An 18,583-nucleotide genomic window follows, 5' to 3' on the forward strand; every position below is an offset into this window, starting at 1 on the left:
ATCTGAGTGGAAATATGGTATTTACTATTTTCTTTTTTCCCTCTCACCTTATTTAATGACTGTGTACATCCTGGTAGCTTTGAGGCTGGTGTGGTAGACATCGTAAAAGTTTTACACACACACACACACACACCTACACACCATTTAAAATTGCAGCGATTACTTGAACACAACATTTACGGCACACATACATAGCAGGTTAAAGCCGTTAAATAATTCACACACACACACGCATACACACACCTTGGGCCTCCTGCATTGCGGCTGACCGCCATTGCTGACGACTGATTAATCGTCCGGGGCGGCCCACTCATGATAAGTGTGGCTAATGACCTGCTGAATAATTCACCGACTCCATTACAAGCAGATGGAAGGTTTCACACAAACACACACACTCTATTAGCGTCACTCTTTTGTGCTTTTTATATAGCATCTATGTTTAGGTAGTTGCAGCGGTCGCCTTCAAGTCCTGATACAGCCGTCCTGTGTTGTGGTTATGTGAACAGAAGCAAAAGTTAGCAGATAACGTGTCTGCGGCCTGCTTGCAGTTAGCAAAACCGATTGATTTTAACGATGCAATTCTGTCGCAAAATGAAGGACCATAAATAGTGGATATGTTGCAAAATGGAGGACTGAGTTTTGAAAATAATCATCATAAAATGGAGGACAGTGAATATCACAATATGCAGGAATGTAAATAACATACTGTATGTAGCAAAGTGGAGCACTGTAAATAATGGCTAGAGAACAGAGGACTGAAAATAATGGATATGTTGCAAAATTTAGGACTGAATGACAAACGTTGCAAAATAGAGCATCATGAATAAAGGATATGTGGCAAAATGGAAGACTAAATAACGGCTATGTTGCAAAATGGAGGATTAGTAAGTAACGAATGTCGCAAAGTGTAGGACTGTAAATAATATGCTCAAAGGCTGTGAAAAATAAATTTTGCAAAATGGACTAACAAACGTGCTGCAAAATGCTGGATTCTAAATGGCATAAAATTGAGTAATGTAAATAAAGTATATGGCGCAAAAAAGACCAAATAACGAATGTGTCACAAAATGAACTGTAAATAACAAATCGCTTGCAAAATTTAGGACTGCCAAGTTTTTGCCAATAAGTACAATGGAGGACTGTTATTAATTATGTTGCAAATTGTAAACTTGACTGGCCTGGATAAGCTCATGGTATATTTGTTAGCCTATGTGCAACCTTTGTTGTTACCCTATTTCTTAATTTACTAATCTAGGCAAACATACAGTTTGCGCTATATTTGCTAGCCTGTATAGTAAATGGGCTAGCTGGTATAAACTCTTGTGCTATCCTCACTCGCTTGTCCGCTATCTTGACTAGTAAGCTAGTCTAGTACTTACAAGCTTACTAGTATTAGTAAGCTTGTGCGATGTTTGCTTGACTGCGGGCTAACTTTGCTTGCATTTATTAACTACCTGGGCGATATCCGCCAGCCTGTGTACTAACTTGGCAAGCTTGGTTAAACTCATAGGCCATCTCCAATAAGCTGTCTGCCAGCTTGGCCAGCCTGAGTGTTAAATTGGTTAGACTGTGCTAATTCTAGTAACCTAGGTAAACTGTACTATATTAACTACCCGCTGCGCTAACCTGGCTTGCCAGGGTAAAGTCATGCTCGCCTCCATCATACCTCAATTGCTTCACAATGGTGTGCTAGCCTTTGGTCTCTTTGCCCTTCCACTGTACTTAAACATGTGCATAGCATGTTTGACCGTACATTCACGCACGTGTGTGTGTGTGTGTGTGTGTGTGTGTGTGTGTGTGTGTCAGCGGCAGCGGCAGCCAGTGATTAGGCTCTGCTTCCCCTGTGTCAGCACTGATAAGCAGGGTCAGCCTTCCTTTGATATGACCAGTGGTCTGTCAGAGCTCTGCTCCAGACTGACGGCTTATCTGCAGCGCGCCGTTCAGCTTCCCGGCTGCCGTTCCAGCCGCACTCGCAAACTATACCACTTTACTCTCAAAACTCTACTCTCAAATGTAGGGACTTTTTTGGTGGCGTAGCGGGTATCGGCATCAAAAAAGCCAAAGAGTAAGCTAAACCAGTTGATCGCTTGATCCTCTGAACCGACATCTTGCACGAACTCAAGAGTTTTGTGTGACTTCTAGGATTATTTTTCTCAAAAATGTAGGTTAGATTCCCAACTCTGTATTTATGCCAAAACACAAGGCAGCAAAAAAGCCAAATAAAAAGCAAAACCAGTCAATACTCTCGACTGACATCTTGCACAGACTGCCAATGTTTTTTGCGATGTCTGAAGATATTTTTCCCAAAAATTGAGATCAAATCCTGTACTCCAAATTATGTTGATGTCCATGAATCACGGAAACTAAGTTTTATGCAACTTGTAATTGTGTAATTTTTCCAGAAAAGTGAACAGCAAGCATATGTGAAAAATGTGTGTGAGAAAAACCAGCATGTAAGAAAAGCAAAACACAATACTTCTACAAGTTAACCATTGTTGTGACTATCCCATCAGGGGTGCCACAAAAAAAGACAAAATAGTGTAACTTCCTCTTTATAGTCTTCTCTACGCGCCCCTTTTCAGGGCTTCTCCTTCATATAGGGTGACTGTCGCAAAAACCTCCAAAGAAAAAACAAAAATGGAGTTGATCCTCTGAACAGTTGTCTTGTGTGAACTCTGAAGATTTTGTGGGTTCTGAAGGCATTTTTACCAAAATATTTAGGCTGTATGCTGAACTATATACATATGCGAAAAAATAAGCTGCAAAAAGCCAAAGAAAAAAAACTTTATCACAGCAATCCTAAAAGTGTAAAAACCTTCTACTGAATATGAATTTTTGCATCATTGTGCATTTGTATCTCTGTTTGTCATCTACTGCCATTAAACGTTTATTGTGTACACTGATGTGAATATTGTGTTGTTTGTCATGGAGGAGTGTCGTCCTTGCGCCCAAGAAAGCGGGTGTGACGTCTCAGGTGCCCGCTGCCGCTGTCGCCATCCCTGCTCCCCCCACCGTGCCCGCTGTGTCACCCGCTGCTGCCGTGGCCGTGGTCTCTTCTGGAGATACATCACAGGCCAGCGGCTCTGCAGATGGTCAGTACTCGCATCACACGCAGACTGAATTACTTGGCTATGCTAGAAATCAATATTTATTCAGCAATGCTGCTCTTCTGTGCGGCTTGTGCAGCATAATGTGCTTATCTAAAACCTCAGTACACAAACCAGTGTGACACTAAATCACATAAAGCTCCAGCTCAATGGCCCTTCTTCAAATTAAATTTATAAAAATTACATTTAGAAAGTAGATGAAAAACCTTAAACTAGAAAATAAGAAAATGCTAAAAAAAACAAAAATAACTAGTAACTAAGGAGGGTGTGCGCCAAAAATAGCCTATAAATAGAAATGTGAATTGTGAATAAAACTAATAAATTGTCCATGAACTAATTTAATTCAGACTATAATTAGGAATGTCTTATGAAATAAATGAATAAATAGGTTAATACTGTATTTAATATTTATCACATCGTATTAAAAAACATATTTCACAGTTTAAGAAATTTAAATGTGGGACAAAAATGTATTTGCTTTGATAAATTTGTTGACAGTTTATTACAATTAATATCCATATTGTGGAATTATGATAAATTAGGTGTATTTAAAAATATATATATTTTAATGATTAAATTTGCTTTATATTTTGAGAATTTCCGCACACACAAAAAAACACCCTCCCTGGATAGCATTTAGGAAGCTGACTTCGTGTAAAAAAAAAAAAAAGACATTTTAATTCCAAAACAATTTTTTGTCGGTTTGTCATTGAAGCAATTCTGAAAATTGTACACCTGTTATTATAGCTAATTACTTTAATCATTAAATTATTATGACCCTCCCATCTTACAGTGAAAGATAACAACATCCATTTTCACTTACCAAATATGGTTTCTTGCCCTGTATAGTAAAATGCCATGTGGTTGGGCAGTCACTGTAGTTTTTGAGTGTTTTTTAAAATTTATTTAGTATTTAAAAAAAAAAAAAAAAAAAAACAATCTCAAAATTAAATTCAAAATAATGAAGGAGAGGACTGACAGGGACGTTCATTTAGTCCTTTTTGTTTTCAATCAGCTATCCTTCATCTCGAGTGGATTGTGGGAGGGGGTGATGGCGGGTGGAGAATCCCGGCAGAGCTGCTTAACACCTTATATACACACTCGCGTGCACATTCATTCCAAACCACATCACACGTCATTCGCGAGGAGTTATCCCCTCTCAGAGACTGTCCCGGCTGGAAAAACAAGCAAGGAGTGTAATCCTCCTCTTGCTCCTCCATATTCAGCCGTGCATTAGCTTATTTACGAGGTGCGGCGAGGTCCATTTAGTGGTGGGTCATATCATACATTGATTCTGTAGCGTGTGTGCTGTTCTGCCTCAATGCGCAATGATGATGTAAAGCAGATTTTAGACCAACAATGAAACGGTCAGAAAAGCAGCCTTGTGGGCTAAATTGCTATATGATGACCTAATGAGTGGCGAAATCAATGGTGTTTGTTCACAGCTACGTCACATTAAGTTTAGTTTCAAAGATTTGTGGGCATTGTCATATTTTTCCGCCTTGCCATGCTGCATTGAGCAGACAGAATCCCTATTACTACTGTTGTCACTGTGCTACTGATACGTAAAAATACGTTACGTTACAATAAGTTAAATTTACGTTATTTTGGGCCATAGTCATATTTTTCCACTTTGCCATCAATGGTACCCAGGACACAGACTGGTCTTTCTATTATGTTGCCATGTTAACGCTATATTGCAAAAGATCCCTCCGATCACAATCGTCAATGCGCTACTGCTATGTTGTTTTATTTCCGTGATTGATGTCATCGTATTATTTTTTTTATTTGTGATTTATATTGATCATCATAGTTTTCCTCTTTTTTACCATATTCTACTCCGCAACCAAGACACAGTCCACTGTTGTCACTACACTGCCAGTAATAAGTCACAAGACGTTGCCTTGATTTATGGTCACTATCATAATTTTCCTCCTTACCATATTGTACTGAACAGCTCGGACAGAGACACTTGTACTCTTTCCGTCGCTACACTCCTGCTATGTTACAATAAGTTCAATTTCCGTGATTAATGGGTACCATATTTTTCCTTTCTAACATCGGTGGTAGCCAGGACAGTCATCCTCTTTTGTTGCTATGCTCTGGCTATATGACAATACCTCCTGATTACCAGCTGGATGATCACTGTCATCTGTTTTGTGCTGTGGTCTGATTAAAAATGTCCGGTGGCCTGGACTGAGCAGCCAGGATAGAAATGCTTCACTATATTAACATTACATGGCTATAAGTTCCCTTTATGTAATTTATGGTCATCTTATTTTTTCTCTTTGTCAAAAATGATATCCAAGTCCACAAAAATGGAAATTCAAAAGCAAAATACTTTTCATTTAGGTCTGTTTCCAAATTGTGCAACCTTATTTCTAGGCACAGGAGGGGAGAAAAAAAAGAGCGTGTGCTAAGCGGGTGACAGTGAAACATTACCAGGCTCTAAGTATGTAATTTAGAGGGCTCCGTCATGGAAAGCTCTGAATTGTAAATTGATAAGGAAGACGTATTGTGCCCGGAGTACATCATGCGCTATCTAAACCATAAAAATTATACTTGTACCCCCACTTGCCCTACTCCACCATAAATCGCCCCATCCCCTCTCTTCCAACATTTGAATGGAAGCCATTGTATGATTTCATAAGAGGCATGTTTCCACACCGGTTTATGGCGCTATGCTGGCCATGTAATGTATTGCCTTGTGTGTGTGCGTGTGTCAGTGTGAGTCCAGACTAATAACAGAGTTCTATGGTTTCCCCCCTGCAGCAGCCGGCCAGGATCCAGCTAGCGCTAGCTTGCCATCTGTCCCGCCGCTCTCCCCTGTGACCCAGCACACGGCCCCCAATATGAGGTGATTCATCTTATTTTTTTCCACACTTTATACACATACTCACGCGCACACACATGTACACATTCATTTAAATACCTTTTTATATTGATTCAAGTGTTCCCCATTTAAAAAAAAAAAAAAAAAAAAGAAAAAAAAAACATGGCCTTGAACTAGAGTTTCCTGACTTTTTGCCCATCGTGTCCTCTCGATGATCATTTTCTAGCATCTCTGAGCGTCTGGAACATGCCCTGGAGAAGGCAGCCCCCTTACTCAGAGAGATCTTTGTGGACTTTGCCCCGTTTCTCTCCCGGACCCTGTTGGGCAGTCACGGACAGGAGCTCCTCATCGAGGGCACGAGTAAGTACGATGCCACAGTCTTACATTGCATTCAAGGCCGCTGGGGAAGTTGCATATGTCCGACTTGGATGCATTCAGGTAAAAAAACATGGCGGATGACAGCAATAAGCTCGTATTTGTTATTGTTTGTTAAAAGACAATTCGACTGTCAATGGTAATGGCCATTGTCATATCAGGCTGCACCTTGGTGAAGATTGGTTGGACTTGTCGACATTTCAATGCAGTCTTCATTGCCGTATTAGTCCAACAACAGATTTTTGATGGAGTAGCCCAAATGTGCTGTTCACACTGCAATTTATTCGTGCACATCCATTTCCATCACCAGTGTCACCTTTTTAAATAAAACCATTACTGGTGTAGCTTCGTGACAAGTGCTATCGAACGAATTTGATGGTGAGATCACAATTGTGTTGTCAAACCTGTTTCAGTCAAGAGGCACAAATCCGATCTGGAAAAGTCCAGATTACATGTGCCGCAATTGAAGTTGCCCATCCCTGTAATATTTATAAATATTCATTCTATATGATTTAGGCATCATGCATGCGCGGTGATCCCAATTTCATCACCTGGCCCCCTTATCCTCGTCAGTAGAAACGGCAATAATGTTCCTTTTTCTCATCAGTGAACAACTTCACACAATATGTGCACTGTGCAACAGGAGGGGGAAAAAACTCTGGACCTCCTTTATGCCAAATACCAATGTGAAGGGAGCTCTTCTTATATATGTTATTGTTATAATGCATTTATTATTTATTTGTATTTACTATTTATTAATAATTTATTCGTTATTTTAGTATTTAGTATTACATTTTAGTAAATAGTATTTTATAAAAATTTTTTTATAATTGTTAGCGTGATTATTATGGTCACTGGTAGTGTAGTTGTACATGCTGCTGCCTTTCACGCAAACGGCGCAGGTTCGATTAGCGGTCAGCGCACCAGTACCCAACCACTGCCTGTCTGTCCCTAGCCTGGATAAAAATGGGTGGGTCGCATCAGGAAGGGCATCCGCATCCGGTGTAAAAACTGTACCAAACAAAATCATGCGAGTGACTTGCTGTGGCGACACCTGACAGGGAAAAGCCGAAAGCCACTTCTTCTTCATTATTTAAATTGTCTTTTATGATCAATCTTATGTAAGCACTTTGTTACTGAGGCAGATTTTGTTAAAGTGCACTAGAATTTTGACAAAGTAGCATGAATCTGATCAGGAAAAGATTGACCATCAATTTCAAACATGACAATACAATGGTTTGTGCACTTTGTTACGAGAGTTGTCGAAAATGGCTTCAAAGATTGTATAACTAAAACTTTTGTACCCAATTTCGCACATTCCGCTTTGTGACAAATGTTGTTTTCAGTCAATTTAATTTTTTCGTCTCTCTAATTTTTGTTGAGAACATGATCAAATTCAAGACCATGGTTTTCAATTAAATCTTATCAGGAAAGCATCGGATTCCCCAAAATTCTGACCTGAATGTAACCATATAGATTCGGTATACCCTGATTCTTAAATTGCCTTTAACACAGTAGCGTGATGAGCCGGTAGCAGCGCTTGAAGGTTTCCGGGGGCCCGGGTCAGAGGCCAGGCCCCTAATAGCAGTGTTTGGGATGTCTGCTGCCACCAAACAAAATGGAAAGTTGATTGATAGTTGCAGGAGGGGGTCGGGGGTGACTGTGTAGAAAGTAAGCAGGGGGAGGTGTGTTTTTGTACATATCCACGTCCCATCCCTCCGTCTGAGCCTCTGGACACTCCAGTGGCCCCCTTGATCTCTTCAACCCCCCCATTGCTGGCCATTAGGGACCAATGGGGGACATATGTCGGCACAAGTCAGACCTGTAATACAAAACCCAAATATGTATTAGTTTACATTAACATCATGTCAGCTCATTAGTCACATCAATACTCGGCGCTCCCTTACAGATGGTACAGTGTTAGCTAATACACTTTTCTGATGGACTACATTATCTGTTTCCAACAAGCAGTACAGTTGGGTTTTGTTAAGAGATTATATGACTATGTTTGAGTCCCAGTGTTTTAAAGTGTCAAACAAGTTAACCACTATGTAATAAAACTAAAATAAAATAAAACTACTCACTCTTCTAATATGCCGAACAAGAACCACTTTGTTGGCAAACTTCTCATTAATTAGCCTTTCAGCTACATGCTAGTTTCGCTCGTATCAGCTTGCTTAATTGTTTGTTGATGCAGGTGGTATTTCATTAGTAGCCAGAACCTTTCCTCTGCCGCAGTAAGTTTGCGGTTTCTGTTCTATGGTTAGCATCACACTTTTCTCCTTGTTGCTGGTGCCATTTTGTGACAGTGTCACAATAAAACGGTTTGAACTCCAAATTTTGTTTGGCTTCTGAAGCACATTTTGTTTGTATTAATTAATTAATTTATTTATTTATTTAGTAGAACCACTTTATTCCTGTTTCATTTATTTTACCGTTCACTCCAAATGGTACCGCTTTATTTTTTTTTCATATATGGTTTCCAACATATACCACTTTATTTTAATTTATTTTTAATTTGCTCACTCCAAATTACACAATTTTATAAACAATTATTTATTTGTTTCATACCTGGTCCCTCCAAATTGCACTATTTCTTTTTTTTTATTTTTTATTTTAATTTTTTTGACGTACCTGGTCACTAGAAATTATACCCATGTATTTCCTTATATTTTTAAACCTGTTACTTTAAACCTGTTGTGCTACTATATTTATTCTTACCACTTTATTGTATCCCTATTGTATCACTTCATTTTCATTGATTAAATTTTTGTACCTGGTCACCCAATTAGTACTAGTTATTTGTTTTTTTATTATTACCGAGTACTCCAATTTATCTACATTTATTTTGTACATTTTTTTTTTTACCTTCTCACCCCAAAATGTAGCACTTTTGAGCCACTCAACTGAAATATATTTGAAACAATCATACCTGTAGCTTATCTCTTAATGAAATCTAGCTTTTCTTTGGTTTGTTTTGTTATACCACACTTGTTTTTACTTATTCACTGCAAATTTTTAGTGTCATGATAGTCAATTTTCATCATTGTCAAATGCTTGTCACTACCGCATGTGTTGAAAGTGCAAACCAAAATCTGCTTCTACTGTTCCAGACTGTGACGGAATCAACTATACTGCTTGATGGAAACATGGCTAGAGATGCCCATTTTGTCAAATAACACCAACTCTCTGTCTTGTATTTCCCCCAGGCTTGGTGTGCATGAAGTCCAGCAGTTCGGTGGTAGAGCTCGTCATGCTGCTGTGTTCACAGGCAAGTCTCGCATCTTTATCACCTCTCTCGGATGCCCTTTGCTGTAGTTTTGATTTATCTGCCTCTCCTTGAGTGCACTAAATCCACAACAGCAACAACAGAGTCAGGACTCAGAGCCATCCAGTCACTTATCTCTCCATTCCTGCTCGTGTCCTGTCCCCTCAACGAGGCCCGAGAAAACTGATCGAAGACATCTCTGCTTGCAGATATCGGCCATATAGGTCAAGGGTGGCCGACCTGTCCACCTCCCCTTTGACCCCGGCCCCCTTTGTGGGCCCAAACCGACGAGGAGGGATAATGTCGATTTGATGGTGCTTTGCATTGATTGGGCCTTGTTTCCTGGACGCTTACGTTGCCAAGTTTATTTAGCCTGCCGCCACATTCATGAATACTAATTCCGGGATCATAAGCAGGCGTAGGCGGATCGATGACTGCTGCTGTCAATAGCGTCTTTGCGGGATACCCGATTAGCGTCACGCTCCCGATGGGTGCTCTGTTACTGCTGTCAATCAGAATCTAATACAGTGGATACCTACCATTTTGTTAATTCTGCTTTGCAACACTAACCATATTTCCACAAATAGTTTGCAAGGGTATTTAATTACCCTACTGCAGACGAGGGAGACATTTTTAGAATATTAAACAATGTTACCGATATTAAACAATCTTAAGTGAATGGGGAGTTTAAAAAGAAAACAAATACTATACTGGAGAACATTAACATAGACAACATTTGTGCATTTGGATTTACGACTTGTGGAAAGACACTGAGAGACTTTACATGCTTGGTGCTGCTGTTCTGGTTAGCAACATGGTCAAATCTACTCAAACTTATTAGTGTTACTACCAATTTTTTCACCTAATTTGAGGGAGGCATTTTTGGAATAACAGTAAACAATGTGCAGTACACGGGCACACACAACATTATGGAGTGACCAAGTGTCGGGAGTCTACTGGAAGACTAATAGTCGTCACCACATAGTGACTGTTTACATGGTTCGGTGCTGCTTTTTTGGTTCGCCACAGAGGTCAGATGGATTCAGCAAATTAATTACAGTTAGTACCTTTTTTCCCTCAGCAGGGAACAATTTACGAGAAGTGGAAGCAGAGTTTAAAATAAAATTACAAGTTCTATTATGAAGAAATGTGGAAAAACGAGACAGACTCGCCGGAACAAATAACTGCGTAGCTCACTGTAACACGAGCTACGCATACAATGTTACGAAGCGACCACATACTTTAAGTCAGCGTCTACTGGAACGTTAATGGCACGTTAAGATCATCTTTAATATTGTTCAGGGGAACTTGAACGTCCTCAAACTTCAACTCATCTGAAAGACTGTTTTAATGCCTTGGTAAGAAGTGCTGCTGTCTTTGTTAGCAAGAGAGTTCAGACAGGCTCAGCTGTGAATTATTAAATCTACGTCTTTCTACAGGAATGCTAACTGATCATCTTATACTGATTTGTATTAAAAAGAGATGAGACTCGCGTTAAATCTGAGAGACTGTTTAGTGCTAGTTGCTGCGGTTTTAGTCTGCAAAACAGAGTTCAAATAGGCTATGGGTTCAAACAAAAGCATCAATGAACTTAAATGATTAGGTACTACCAAAAAGGGAGGGATCTGTTTGATGGAGGTGTTTATAATCTTTTACTCATTTAACAATACACTGTAAAACTGATTAAATGCAAGTTGCTGCTGTTTTGGTTATCAACGGAGTTAAAATGGGCTAAAGGATAGTAGTCTAAAAAATAAAAAAGGAGGCTTTTATGTTCTTTCAGTGCACCAGCAACTCATTGGTGTGTAGTACTGTTACAGAGGTCATTGGTTTATGACGGTCCTTACGTACGGTGTACAATGAACTACTTTGTGCACCGGCGTAAGAATACGTGGTCAGTCGTTCAGCATGAGAAGGCACACAGAGGATCAGCCGTACTTACTAGTTTTCATTTATATATTTTATTTATGGCCTAAAAGTCTTTTTTTTTATACAAATATTCACTGTAATAATGTCTTTACTATTGCGTTAGCGTAGATTAGCGTTCCATCTTGCGTACAAATTCAGGTGAAGTCACTGCCGTGGAACCGAATGCCGAGGATTAGATTTATTTATTTGACAAAATAGTGTTTTTATTTTCAAGCCACGAGGATAGCTGATACCGTTTTTTTTCCCAATTTACTGCGCAATAATACAAAAAACACAACTGATTAATGACGCGTCAGTTGAAACCATGCTTTCCTTTTTTATTTTATCAGCTTTAATTTCCCAAATAAATAGTACCTGCCATCTGGCTTTATGCCATCTCCAGCTTTTTAACCCCTTCCTAAGACGTTGGCCCCCGTATAACGGTGGAGAGTACGGTGAGATAGAGGTGAGAATGACAGGCTCTAATGCTGCTATTTGTCATATCTGTCAGGGTGTTGTTTAATACTAATCTAATCAAAGGCGGAATCTCTTTGATTGTTCCAGCCAGGTCCGACTGCTTCACCCACCACCCCCGCTTTTAGTCCCCGAGCCTGGCTATGCTCCTTTTGCGCGAAGCCTTCTCTACCTAATCTACAGACATCCACACTCGCAGCCCCCCCCAACACACACACACACACACACGTTTCAGGGAACTACTGGGATTGGATAGCGCAGTGTTGATTGCTTCCATAAATCATCTGGGCCAAATTCTCTCACAGCTAATGCAAATGTAATTTTATTGTGAGCGAGAAAAAGGGAAACGCAGGGACAGACTTTCCTCTAGGCTAAATTACTGCATGTAATCATTTGTGTGTGTTTGTTCCCCTGTGTGTGATTGATGATGTCATTTAGCCCGCACCTCCCACCCGGCGCAGGAAGTGCCCATTCCTTGCACAGGAAGCGCTCAAGCGGCCATCTTGAGTAGAGGGGGAGGGGTGGGTGAGATGGGCTGATGTTTTTGATTGATTCCCAACCCCACCTCATTGTTGATGCGACCTCGCTCTTTCTGAGGGAAATTTTAATTAATTTCCCGTGCTTTGAGATGGGGTGGAGCTGGGATGAGGGGTCAGGAGGCAAGAGACTCCAGAGCAGTTTTTAATCAGGCATCCCCGAGAGAGTCGCATGGGCCGCCGCATCATCGCACCATTGAGGAGGTGATGGTAAACCACTCTTTGATAGCTGACTCATTTCTAAACAGCAACAACAGGCCTTCCAATTAAAGGGCCATTTTGAGCAGACGGTAACTGTTTGGATGGCATCTTGATATTGATTCCTACGGACTGCTGTATATACAATCGGATGATTAATGCCTATATACTGTACTGTAGTTCCAAGGAGTACAATGTCTACTACAGTGAACCCCCCGCATATTCACGTTTCCGTATTCAGACCAAAATGGGCAACTTTGTCCTTTTCGGCCGTGAATTTTTGAGACTCTCGTGGGTCTACTCATGACAGACATCTCAATCCTAATTCCAGACGCTGTAGACTACCAAATGTAGATTTTCACCTGCAAAAAGGTGGCAGCAAAATTTGACACATCAGACTAGGCTGCCATGATACGCCCACACACAATGACACAATTTGTAAAGTTTGTATCATCGTCCATTAGTAAACTACAGGTTCCTGGGTGGAGTGTGCGGGTGAAAAAGGTCTTAAAGGTATTTGGGGGCGAGAGCATGGAGGGATTTGTAGGTGAAGAGGAGGAGTTTGTAAGAAATATGGAACTTGACTTGGAGATGGAAGAGGGTTGGGGTGTGGTGCTGCCAGGCCTTGGTGTGGGTAAGAACCTGTCCTGTGCATTAGTGGGTACCCCGTACAGGACTCCAATCGGGAATTGATAATCAATGGGTGAGGGTTTCAGCCACCGAGTCAGAGAGCGATGGTAGACTAGGGAGATGTTTTTGAGGTGATAAGAGGCAGACTTGGTGACGGAGACTTGAATGTGAAAGTAGAGTCAAGAATGACACCCAGGTTGCGGACTTTATGGGATGGGGAGACTGAGGAGCCATCCAAGGTGAAATATGACATCTGTCCACCCTTTGCAGCTGTAACAGTTTAAACTCTTCCAAAAAGCCTGTCCACAAGGTGTAGGAGTGTATTTATGGGAACGTTTGACCATTCTTCAGAAGCGCATTTGTGAGGTCTCACACTGATGTTGGACAAGAAGGCCTGGCTCTCAGTCTCTGCTCTAATTCATCCCAAAGGTGTTCTATCAGGTTGAGGTCAGGACTCTGTGCAGGCCAGTCAAGTTCATCCACACCAAACTCTCTCATTCATGTCCTTATAGACCTTGCTTTGTGCATGGGTGCTCAGACATTTTAGAAATGGAAGAACTGTTCCCACAAAGTTGGGAGCATGGAATTGCCCAAAATATTGGCTTCTTAGTTCCAGTGAAAGGAACTCTTTGGACAGTTCTTTCTCCCAACTTCGCGGGAACAGTTTGGGAATGGCAAGGTCAAAAAAGACATGGATAAGAGAGTTTGGTGTGGATGAACTTGACTGGGCTGCACAGAGTCCTGACACCAACCTGATAGAACACCTTTGGGATGAATTAGAGTGCAGACTGAGAGAATGGTCAGAAATTCCCTACACACACACCTGAACCTTGTGAAAAGCTTTTTCAGAAGAGTTAAAGCTGTTATAGCTGTGAAAGTTGGATAAATGTCATATTAAACCCTATTGATTAAGAAGGGGATGTCACTTCAGATCATATGTGAGTCAAGGCAGGTGAGTGAATACTTTTGCCAATATAGTGCAGGGCTGAAACCATGAAAGAGTTGTACCTGTGGTGCCAAGGTTATCAGGTTTCAGGAGGACTGCGTGGGAAACTGTATCAAAGGTCGCTGAGAGGTCGAGGAAAATGACAATACTGATCTGTGCGGAGTCTGCTGCGAGGAGGAGGTCTTGATGAGGGCAGTCTCTGTGCTGTGATCTTTTACAGTTTGCATGATTTCATTTAGACACTTTGGTGCAGTCATTCTCCCAATCTTTGTCACATTTACATCTGACTCGCTGTTTACTGTCTCCATTTTTTTTAAACCATCGGATTAATAAATAATGCCCTGCACACGAGAGGAAGCGCTCTTCCCCCTAGGTCCAGCCCTGATATGAGAAATCATCTCATTGGTTACCAGACTGGTCGAGTGTGCGTGTGCAGAGGGTCATAAATCTCCCTAGTAGCTGCATTTGTGTCCTGTAGATCAGCCATTATTGTCCAGCCCTCTGTCAGCCCATCCATCCTTCAGTCATTTATCAGAAATGCATCCTGGACATGAGTGGGAAGGAAGGAAGTAATAGGGAAGGCAAGGGAGCAGAGGGCTAGATTGCTCCATGTCCACCCTGTGAGTACTTCAGTTAGTTGTGCTGTGGGTGTTGTATGATTAATTAAAAACTTAGGATCATACTGAACTTGTTCATTGTCATGACAATACAGTGGAAGCTCGATACAACGGACTAATAGAAGTGTGTGTGTGTGTGTGTGTGTGTGGGGTGAGGGGGGGGGGGGTCGTCCGATATAGCCAATTGTCCATTACATTGAAACACATTATTTTTTTTAGGCCATATGCACCCATATTACTGTACTGTACAAAATTATTATTTTGTAGTTTTTTGTGTGGCCTAAAACGCTCAGTACAGTACAAAGTTATTGTAAATGAACATTAAAAAAAACTTTCGTGAGCCGCGAGTGATAGGTGTGCTTCCTAGTTCCAAATCCGTTGCCAAAGTCGAATGGCTTGACAAAAAAAATAACAATAAAAAAACTGTTACTGTACCAGAAATAACATATTCCAGACTCCAAAGAATTGTCTTGTATTCCTCAGAGTTAACGCTGCTGCCATGCTGCTCTCTCTCTGCCAGGGTTCCATGCACAATAGACAATAGATTGAACCATCATCCTACGGCTGCCATGTCAATGCTCCATTCAACATTCCTACCACGTAGGCACGGGAGGCACGTCTTTTGGAATTGGATCTAGTCATATTGTATATCTGCGACCCAGTCCCATTCTCTGCCTGTATTGCGCCATAGCGGCAGTAAACAACAGCGGCCAATTCTGGAGCTAACAGACTTTGTCTAAGGCATTTTAAGTGACAAATGGAAACTATTTTTGGACACATTGTTTAGTCCCGACGGTCCATTTGATCCAATATCCATTATATCGTGGTCTGTTTTCTCAAATACAAATACTACAAAAATGAAATGGATGAGGAAATTATTTACCTAAAAAAAAAAAAATCTCTATGACATAGAAATTACTGTCATTAATAAACAAATACAAGTGGAAAAAGTAGTAAAAATGGGAATTTACTCATACTAGTATAAATCACATTAAATACAATTTAAAAAAGGCAATGCAAATAACAGAAATATTAAACTAATATAAAATAAAAAACAAAACAAAACTCTGGCTGACTGGGTGTAGTCTGCCTTTCACCCTAAATCAGATGGGATAGGCTCCAGCACCCCGTGACCCTGAACAGAATAAGCGGTATTGAGACTGGATGGATGGATAGATTGAGGAAATACAAAATAAAAATGCCAAATTAAAACATATAAAAATACAATATTAATATAATCTGACAGAATACAAAAAGTAATGCAAATAAAAGAACAAATTCTACAAATATAATTTTAAATATGTAATCCAATACAATCTTAAATAAAATAAAGAAAAATGAATTCGTATACAGGGATCTTTTTTGATATGAATCCTCGTGTTTGAGATGCACAAAAATGAGCAGGGATGCATAAAGGAAGATCAATCTGCATCCCAGGACGCAATGCTATGGGTTAGTATTCTGGCGTGGTGCTGGAAATCCGGCATAAGAATTTTTTTTTCAAGACAGGGCTCGATTATGCGACTAATTTGAAAGCAGACACATGAAACCCATCGGGTCTCGAAACCAATCAGAGATAGTGAAGGGCGGGGTATGTGCGTGCCTGTGTGCGAGCGTGTTTTTCAGATGTGGGCACGAGCGTAGCGTACTCAAAGCTAAGTTTTCTGATGGCGAGTTGGTAGCTGCAGTTACAGAAAGTCAAGTGGCATAAATGGAATTAGTTCCAAAGCCTAACGCCACCGTGACGATGTGGCAACATTTTTTATTTAAGACAGATGAACACGGCCGTCCCGCAAACGCTAACGAGCTGGTATGTCAAATTTGTATGAAGTTGCAACAAAGACAACACAACTTAGAACCTCAAAGAGACAAAATCAATTTTAAACAACCCTCCGACCCAATTTCTTCAGCTGGGAACAAAAATCACAGTGGAACATTACCCATTTCCTGTCAGCTTGCAGAACCCTTTGCCTAACAATGCAAATACAAACATGACGGCATATATGGTGCACATATATTCTCACATTATATAAAGTATAGCGTATTCACTATCGTAAGAGATGTAGCCATTGAACATGTTTGCAAAGCAGCGTTTTGAAAAGTAGTACAAATCTTGAATCAAAACAGGTTTCTTTGGTCTACTTGTTAAGCAATATACTGTTTCCAGTTGGTTAAGAAAAAGTGCAAAGTATAGCAACATTAATAACAGCACGTTAAGGCAGTAATGTGTGTTTTTGAAATTTGTTCAAGTGCAATTTTTGTAATAAGAGCCTGAGTGTGTTATGTTTATATTTTTTTATTTATCTAAGATTATTGTTCTACATTAAAATGCCAATGTATAATATATTCTTCGAGGTAATTGTTCTTCAAAAGGATGTCCTTGCATTATTATGCTCTCATAACACTATATCAATGGTATAAAAAAACATGAGGAATGGATAACAAATATTGTACAAACAGTATAAAAAATAGAGTAACAATAATAAAATCTTAGAAAGTATAAGTAATAAATATCTGCAATATAGCGGGACAGTGAAGCAAGAACCGTGATATAGTTTTGTATTACTGTATCTGTATTTCGTGATATGTTGCAGGGACTCATTGTTCCAGGACTGTTTCCAGACATGGAACGATCTGTTATAGAATATAAAATATTAATGCAATGTTATATAATATATTAATCCCAAAAAGTATTTTTAAATGCAACATAATCGCATATTACATGAATGAAAAAAATCACTAAAAGAATAATAAACGTACAATATTAATATTCCATAATATATACAAAATTATAAATGAAACTTAGACTATAATTCAAACACAAACTAAAATATTTATGTAATGTAAAATAATAGTATATAAAATAAATACATGAATGAATTAATACAAATGCAATGTTAAATAGCAATATAATGCCCTCTTCAATAAAAATAAAGTAAAAAAAAAAAAAACTTTCATAGTACCACACAAGTCCACACAAACTTATCCATATACGTAGCCAGTAAGGTTCGACTTACTTGCTGTGCCTGCACTTACTAGCATGTATTGTATCTTATGTCCATTTCCCTTTTAATTTTCTGAAAATGATCTAAATAACTATAAATAAGTAACAATTAGCAGTGACCAATGAGTCACATAATCCTCCAGTAATCTACTTAGGGGACATTATCATTTGTTCCCAGTGGCTCCAGTCAAAGTTAACCTGTTTAACAGATGGGCACCCCTCTTGTCAGCCTATGGGGAGACAGACATTGACTTCCCCAAACACTTGGCTCCTGCTGACCCTTTCACCCTTTGACCTACAGGTTTGTGGCCAGAGAGAAGTTCACAGTCTCGCCACTAGAGAACAGGACTACACAATCCATACAGTCTTCCTAAAACCGTTTGAAGTCTTTGAGACAGGATAACAAGAAAAACTAGAGGTGGCGGCTAGCGCAAGGAGCTAACTTAGCACTATGTCTTAACAAATGCTAGACTCCAGCCACTGATGAGTCAAATCAAGTCCTTTGTTCACAAAAGGCTAATGTAGCATTCTACATCTTAGCTCTGTGTTCGTTATCAAACAGACCTACAGTCCGACCTAACAGATGGACTGAAATGCATAACACAGGTTACAAGTGATTCAAATCAAAGTTGTTTTTTTTGTTCACAAAAAGCTTTTGTAGCAGTGAACCTATTTAGTCTATCCTCC

At 39.9% G+C, this 18,583-nt stretch overlaps 1 protein-coding gene across 1 annotated transcript in view; it reads left to right on the forward strand.

The window, feature by feature from the left end:
* The window catches only part of lrba (LPS-responsive vesicle trafficking, beach and anchor containing), a 272,786-nt gene that overhangs the window by 82,697 nt on the left and 171,506 nt on the right, over positions 1–18,583 (forward strand). The window contains 4 exon segments of the mRNA XM_061678832.1: positions 2,932–3,092; positions 5,880–5,964; positions 6,167–6,300; positions 9,525–9,586. Of these exon segments, the coding sequence (XP_061534816.1) occupies positions 2,932–3,092; positions 5,880–5,964; positions 6,167–6,300; positions 9,525–9,586 (442 nt within the window).

Source organism: Phycodurus eques, chromosome 6 (assembly GCF_024500275.1).
Source record: "Phycodurus eques isolate BA_2022a chromosome 6, UOR_Pequ_1.1, whole genome shotgun sequence".
Taxonomy (NCBI): domain Eukaryota; kingdom Metazoa; phylum Chordata; class Actinopteri; order Syngnathiformes; family Syngnathidae; genus Phycodurus; species Phycodurus eques.